Source organism: Rhinopithecus bieti, unplaced genomic scaffold (assembly GCF_001698545.2).
Source record: "Rhinopithecus bieti isolate Rb0 unplaced genomic scaffold, ASM169854v2 scaffold_39857, whole genome shotgun sequence".
NCBI lineage: Eukaryota > Metazoa > Chordata > Mammalia > Primates > Cercopithecidae > Rhinopithecus > Rhinopithecus bieti.
In genome coordinates, this window is record NW_016816641.1 from 665,775 (window position 1) to 674,342 (window position 8,568).

Sequence of the window (8,568 nt, forward strand, 5' to 3'; positions counted from 1 at the left end):
AACATAGCAAGACCCTGTCTCTACAAAAAAAATTTTTTTTAATTTGCCAGGTATGGTGGTGCATGCCTGTAGCCCTAGCTATTTGGGAGGCTAAGGCAGGAGGATAGCTTGTGCCTCGGAGGTTGTTACAATGAGTCAAGATCACACCTCTGTGTTCCAGCCTAAGCAAAAGAGTAAGACCCTGCCTCTTTAAAAAAGAAATTCCAAAGCAAAATAACTAATAAATTTCTATACATGTAATATGTTCCCTTATATATTTTTCTCACTAATACATCACACCTGCATTCTTTTTTTTTTTTTTTTTTGAGACGGAGTCTTGCTCTGTCACCCAGGCTGGAGTGCAGTGGCCAGATCTCAGCTCACTGCAAGCTCCGCCCCCCCGGGTTTACGCCATTCTCCTGTCTCAGCCTCCCGAGTAGCTGGGACTACAGGCGCCCGCCACCTCGCCCAGCTAGTTTTTTGTAGTTTTAGTAGAGACGGGGTTTCACCGTGTTAGCCAGGATGGTCTCGATCTCCTGACCTCGTGATCCGCCCGTCTCGGCCTCCCAAAGTGCTGGGATCACACCTGCATTCTTAATTGCGAGAATATTTTTCTCCAAGAATTTCTTTCTCATTTATTCCTATTTGGAAATAGGGAACAAGAAATTTTAAGAAAGTTCAAGAATGTTGCAGATATGGTTTGGGTCTGTGCCCCTGTCCAAATCTCATGTCAAATTGTAATCCCCAGGTGGGGGCCTGGTGAGAGGTGATTGGATCAATGGGGCAGATTTCCCCCTTGCTGCTGCTCCTAACAGTGAGTGAGTTATCGCTAGATTTGGTTGTTTAAAAGTATGTAAGCACCTCCCCACCTCTCTCTTCCTCTTGTTAATGCCACGTGAGATGTGACTGTTTCCTCTTTGTTTTCTGCCATGATTGTAAGTTTCCTGAGGTCTCTCCAGCCATGCTTCCTGTAGAAGCTGTGGAACCTTAAGCCAATTAAACCCTTTTCTTTATGAATTACCCAGTCTCGGGTATTTCTTTATAGCAGTACAAGAACGGACTAATACAGTTGCTTTCACAGTACCAAGAACACCGAATTAGCTTTTAATGTCTTTCAATGGTAAATTAAAGGTGCCACAACCGTATCACCGGCTGACATAAAAAGTAGACATGGGCACCATCTTTCTTTTAACTCTTTTTTTTTTTTTGAGACGGTGTCTCGCTCTGTCGCCCAGGCTGGAGTGCAGTGGCTGGATCTCAGCTCACTGCAAGCTCTGCCTCCCGGGTTTATGCCATTCTCCTGCCTCAGCCTCCCGAGTAGCTGGGACTACAGGCGCCCACCACCTTGCCCGGCTAGTTTTTTGTATTTTTTAGTAGAGACGGGGTTTCACCAGGTTAGCCAGGATGGTCTCGATCTCCTGACCTCGTGATCCGCCCGTCTCGGCCTCCCAAAGTGTTGGGATTACAGGCTTGAGCCACTGCGCCCGGCCACTTAACTCTCTTTAATTATTACAAGTATTTTATGGAGATACTAGAGCTATGAATGGATTCAAAATGGCCAGGTAAGTCCTCTCACCCACAATCAAAAGTACTTAGCTTCACACTGAAACTTATAAACCCTCCCATCTTTGCTCCTGCTCTCCCATGCCTACTTCCACAAATACACTGTTAGGCACCTATAATGGGTCAGACTGTAACTGTGCTTAAGATTTATTTTTCTTATTTCCTACTTAAGCTGAACTTTGTAGCAATGGGGAGAAGGAAGCTGTGTTAACCTATCTGGATTCTAACTATCTTTTCTGTGAATCACGGTGAGTAACCTACAAGTCACTATGTCAATCTCAAAGATTATTAATAAAGACCCTGAAACACAGCAGGTGATTAGGAAACAGAATCTACTATAGGCCCACAGTCCCTTACCCAAATTCTTGGAGCTAGATATATTTGAATGTTGAATTTCTCAGATATTAGAAAGTGTATTTCTATTTACAGTGTATATGGTATTATAAAGTATCCCCAGCAAGCCCTGGGGCAGCATCCTCAATCCAATACATTACTTTCTGCAGAGAAACACACAAACATAATCATACTAAGGAGACAAATGAGCTTACACCAAACTTAAAATCAATTTTCAGATAGTTTAGGGTTTTAATTTAGGATAAGAGATTATGGACCTGTTTAACCCCAAAATCAGTTATTAGAATAACAAAACAGGGGAAACAGGAAGAAAGTATACAAATATTTTGAGAATGGAAAACTGGGGTCTTATCTGAGAGTGCAATGTTATCTACAAAAGTAATATAGTATGATTAAAGCACAGTGACTATCTCTGGAATAATGCCCATCAAGACTTCAGAGGGGGGAAAAAAAAAAGGCAAGCAGGGAGGAAACAGACAGTTAGTACTTTTCTGTCACTGTTGATCTAAAGAAGATGGAGCCTTATCCAATACAGTGAGGTGAGGAATCTGCTTTGAACAGGTTGTGTTTTGTGGTAAAAGAAGAAACTCTCAGCAATTATAAACACTTCCTACATATTATCAAATGTTGCCAATCCACCCTTCAGGAAAAACACCATTAAAAAAAATCATAAATCACAAAACACACCACTCTATATATACTTTCTAAGCACAGACTGCATATTCAAGAGAAATGGAAAACAATAGCGGACTTCCTTTCTTTCTCTTTCTGACTCTACCAGTAGGAAGGCATAGTTAATTATTTAGCCTCTACTACACAGAATTTGAGGGCCTGGAACCCAGGTTACACTGCAAGAGTAGTGGCTACACAACTAGCAGAGAGGAATTCTGCTTCCATGTTCAGATATCCATCGCAGGTACAGCCTTCACAAGATTATCAACATAGACAAATCTCATGCAACACTAAGTCAAACACAATACTCAGAATTAATGTGATCTGGACTCAGACACACATATTTGGTAATGTTTTGTTTTGTTTTTTAGAGACAGAGTCTTGCTCTGTTGCCCAGCCCGGAGTGCAGTAGCACAATCATAGCTCACTGCAGCCTCAAACTCCTGGGCTTAAGTGATCCTCCCACCTCAGCCTCCAGGGTAGCTAGGACTGCAGGCGCATGCCACCATGCCCAGCTAATTTTTTATTTCTTGTAGAAAATGGGGTCTTGCTACGTTGCTCAGGATGGTCTTTAACCCCTGGCTTCAAACAAACCTCTCGCTTTGGTCTCCCAAAGCACTGGGATTACAGGTGTGAGCCACTGTACCTACCCAGCCTCAGACACATATTTGAAATTGCTACATTCTCAACACGAGATCCACTAGTTCTCAGCTATATTCATTCTTTTGTATGTTTCACACTGATACCAATGACACCACAGATTTAGTACATGTTTGATCAAGAAACTGGAGACAATAGTCTTCTTATAGATCAGTATTATATACCTACTCCAAAGTAATTAACACTTAGCAAGCACACATAGATGATGCTATGTAAGTGCAGCCCAAGCAAAAATCTCACTCATGTCCCACTTGCTCTGCCACCATCTCCTTTAGTCCTGTGGCCACCAAGTAAATCTGCTAAAATACTACACTACTGTACCATAGGTTGAGTATACCAAATCTGAAAATCCAAAATCCAAAATGCTCCAAAACCTAAAAATTTTTGAGCACCAACATGACCCTCAAAGGAAATGCTATAATTGGAGCATTCTGCACTTCAGATTTGGCATGCTCAACTGGTAAGTATAATGCAAATACTTCAAAATCAAAAACACTTCTGGTCCCAAGCATTTCAGATAAGGGACCTGTTCTGTATTCAACCTGTATAAGCATCTACTAATATGCCATCCCACTATCCTTCCAGACTTGTATCTTTTCCTTCCAATTTAATTTAGGATTCTGGGGACCTCAAAATTAAGCCACATTCCAAACTTACGATGACATTATGGGAAAAAAATATATATTGTATCATTTCCTATTATCATGTTTGTGTTGGTATAAAAAGTATTATTATTATTATTATTATTATTTGAGATGGAGTTTCGCTCTTGTTGCCCAGGCTGGAGTGCAATGGTGCAATCTTGGCTCACTGCAACCTCTGCCTCCCGGGTTCAAGCAATTCTCCTGCCTCTGCCTCCCGAGTAGCGGGATTACAGGCACTCGCCACCATGCCCAGCTAATTTTTTGTATTTTTAGTAGAGACGGGGTTTTGCTATGTTGGCCAGGCTGGTCTCGAACTCCTGACCTCAGGCCATCCACCCGCCTCGGACTCCCAAAGTGTTGGGATTACAGGCGTGAGCCACCGCACCTGGCTTGTAAAAATTTAACAAATGGCTTAATGATGGCAAGGACCTAGATAACTAAGAGACTGCATTCTAAGTGAAGGTATAGTTCACAGAAACACTAGATCAATTATGAAAGATACCATGTTTTTAGAACAAAATTATCTGCTATTAAATAAATAAATCCCTGCTCGGTACTCCCTAGAAAAACACAGCTGTTTCTCACCATTTTGTTCAGATAACAGTATTTTATCCTATTTGGAACTTTTGAAACTAATGAAAAAACTTTTTCATTCTTACCTCAAGGATAAAAAACTACACACTCAATTCAGATGTTATTCACAATTTCCTTATTTTGCCAAGAAAATTTGATTACCTGAGTGCATGGATACAGTAGATACATCTTGGCATGTTCTTTCGATCGTAGATATCTGTAGTTTCTGGGTAAAAAATCTAGGCAGAAATAAAAGAAATAGAGTAAGGTATCTATTCACTGTGTTCATTTGACATTTACCAATCATCAATAATACAAATCAAACTATGGACGGTTAGAAAACATCAGTGGCATTCAGTAAATAAATTTCATTAGGGTGACTAGACATTTCATCATCAGAACTGCAAGGAATGAAATGCTGTAATACAGAATAAAAAGTACTACTTGGAAAATCTCTATTTGGTCAACCCACTGAATTTCATTAGGTGTGAGAAGGTGATTTACTTATTTCAGACCCAGACACAGGCATATGAAGACCAAGTTCTAGTCCAGTTTAAATCACTGGACTGATCTGAGTGTGAGGCTTTCAGAACCACAATATTCCTAGTTACTATCTACCATGCCTAGATGGAGAAACAACTCAACAATGAACATTTACTAAGTGCTTTAGTTTGTGCAACCTGCTACATTTAGACACTGAAAAAACTATAAAATATTAAAATGTGTTTAATGCTTGGGAGAAATGGGAAGCTACACAGATGAAGTAGCTAGAATACAGCATGTATAAGGGAATTTGGAAGACAAGTACTTTTCCGTGGTAGCACTTACCAAAATCAATCATTTGTGTTTATCTGTTTGGCTACTCCAACAGATTATAAGCCACATGAAGGCAGGGCTAGATCTATGTTATTTATTCACTGCCATATCTTTGATATCAAGCCCAGAGCCAGGGTCATGGAAACTCTAAAGTTAGTGAATGACATAGGATAGGAACAGAGTAGATTTAGACTGGGAATAGCCTTGAATTTCAAGACTTATTGTCACAGTCATGTGGCACCATACAATTCAATCTGTAATTTAGGGAAATAAGGGATGACAGTGGTTTGGATAAGCAAAAGACTGAATAATGGGGTAAGAAGAATTTGGATAAGCAATAAAGGCCTATATTAAGACTAAAATCATAAATTAAAGAAATGATTGAATCATGATAGACAGCAAAAGGCCTTCCAAACAAGAGAAATAGCCAGAATAAATAAAGCAGAAATAATCATGATGTGTTTGTGAGACAGTAAGGCAATATACCCTACTGTTTTTTAAAATCTACAGAATACATTCTAGAAAATAACAGAAAAATAAGGTTGGATAGGTAGGATAAAATCAGATGATTATGAGCAACCTGAAAGTCAGACAAGTCTGAACTTGATAAGCAGGACATAAAGTGGCAGCCTAGCTTTGGAGCTAAGGATAAAAACAGAGCCCTAGGGAGATCTGACTGGAGACAGGACATAGCATATGTTGACTGGAGACTGGGGCTGGGGAGGTAGGCTGGGAGGCTGTTGTTAACAGTGGATGGATAAAAGAGAGATTTCAAATAAATGGAGAAGCGGGAATGACCACATTTAGAAGTTCAAAGTATCTCCAAGGTTTTGAGACTGGATGACTGGGAAAATGATGACATGGTACCATTTATTATAGAGGAAGGGAAGTTCAGTTGGGGGAAAGGTAGATTTAGTTTTAGATATGAAAAATTATAGGTGACAGGAAGCTATCCAAGGAGAAATATCCAGCAGCTAACTGAAGATACTATGTTTATCTTATGTCAGCAAGTCTTGAGAATAAAGGAAACTATGAAAATGGGAAAATGTATCTAACAAGGATTGCATCTTAAAGAATGTCCATCACTAGGACACGGAAGGTGGACTAATTAAAGAAAACAGGACGAGTTGAGCAGATTAAAAACAATTTTAAAAATCAAACTAAGAAATATCTCAGGGAAAAGGCAGCCAACAGTACCAATTATAATAAAGAGTCAAAAAGGATAAGAACCAAAAAATTACTGCCTTCAGTTTCTATAACAGGCCAGCATGTACCACATAAAGAGATTAGAAAAGACATCCCGATAAACACCATATATGTACTGTCAATTACGTATTACACATTATATTAAGGACAACAATACATTTTTAGGTTATCATTATTTCTTATTACTCAGAAGTCTTCTGGGCCTAAATGTAGGGTGGACAATTCAAGGTTTACAGCCATGATTATCAAGTTGTCCCTGAAAGCCTTTAATACATTCTATGTTTGTTCCAATTGTAGTCCAGGACAGTATATTACTGTTAGTAAACCAAAAAAGGTAATAAAATTACAACATTAAAAAAGCATCTCATAGTAACAACACTACTAGCAATAGAAAATATTAACAAAGCTCTTAGTACCATTCAAATGAGGTTAAATTGTCATTGCCCACTGGCAATATACTATATAAAAAACAGGTCCACAGTTTAATATTTTACACTATATATAGTACAGTATTTTATGCTATATTTTAAAAAAAAAAGGCTGGGCGCGGTGGGGTCAAGCCTGTAATCCCAGCACTTTGGGAGGCCGAGACAGGCGGATCACGAGGTCAGGAGATCAAGACCATCCTGGCTAACACGGTGAAACCCCGTCTCCACTAAAAAATACAAAAAACTAGCTGGGCGAGGTGGCGGGCGCCTGTAGTCCCAGCTACTCAGGAGGCTGAGGCCGGAGAATGGCGTGAACCCGGGAGGCGGAGCTTGCAGTGAGCTGAGATCCGGCCACTGCACTCCAGCCCCGGCGACAGAGCAAGACTCCATCTCAAAAAAAAACAAAAAACAAAAAACAAAAAACAAAACAAAACAAAAAAAAACAAATAAAAAAAAAACAGGGAAAGGAAGTTACAGGTGCACAGACAGGCCACATAGCTACAAGAACTTGACGTATTGCATTTCCTAACACTTGTGGGGCCTAATTCTCAAACATACCAGTGGCAAGGAAGAGAACTTCAGCACTTTCTCTGGAAAAAAGCTAGTCTTCTGCAAAGATTCGGCTCTGATTTAACTCAATTCGACAGGTATGGATGCAATAATACATACCTGTAGTATATTATATACATAGCCATATACTATATATACACAACATATAATTATATATTGTAATAATATATATTAATATACATTATTAAAATATACTATATATAATATATAATTGTATATTATATATTGTACATGTAATGTATATTTATACAATATACATATGTGTATACAATATTTATATATTGCACAAAATACAAAATATAAAATGGTTTTAGCCACCTTCTGATACTCCACATCTCACTTTTTTATTTTTATTTTTTATTTATTTATTTATTTTTGAGACGGAGTCTCGCTCTGTCACCCAGGCTGGAGTGCAGTGGCCGGATCTCAGCTCACTGCAAGCTCTGCCTCCCGGGTTTATGCCATTCTCCTGCCTCAGCCTCCCGAGTAGCTGGGACTACAGGCGCCTGCCACCTCGCCCAGCTAGTTTTTTGTATTTTTTAGTAGAGACGGGGTTTCACCACGTTAGCCAGGATGGTCTCTATCTCCTGACCTCGTGATCCGCCCGTCTCGGCCTCCCAAAGTGCTGGGATTACAGGCTTGAGCCACCGCGCCTGGCCACCTCACTTTTTTAAAATAAATTTTCCTTTGGTTACAAAAATTTGAACTCTACAGGAAAGTATAAGGAAAATAAAAACCACCCTTAATCCCATCACACAGAAATGAAAACCGTTTTATCTCCTTACAAATTTTTCCCAAGAACACTCACTTTATTTTCACACAAAAATAGTGATCTGATCTTAGCTAGAACACAAACTCTTATAACCTTCAACTGTTTTTCCCTACTTAATACATCAAAGGCCCTTTATTTGGGTTGATATCCTTTTTAATGGCAGTAGCATTTGGCTGTAACACAATTAATATCCCTTGTGAAGAAACATGTACTTTGCTATCAATTTTTTCTATCATAATCAATGCTAAAAAATCCTTATATATACATTTTTTTGGTGCTTTCTGATTATTTATTTGGGATAACTTCCGAGAAGCAGAATTCTTAGGTCAAA

The 8,568-nt window shown here is 39.2% G+C and overlaps 1 protein-coding gene across 1 annotated transcript in view; it reads right to left on the reverse strand.

The window, feature by feature from the left end:
- IQGAP1 (IQ motif containing GTPase activating protein 1) overlaps positions 1-8,568 on the reverse strand; it is a 117,248-nt gene that overhangs the window by 67,225 nt on the left and 41,455 nt on the right. The window contains 1 exon segment of the mRNA XM_017854987.1: positions 4,608-4,684. Within this exon segment, the coding sequence (XP_017710476.1) occupies positions 4,608-4,684 (77 nt within the window).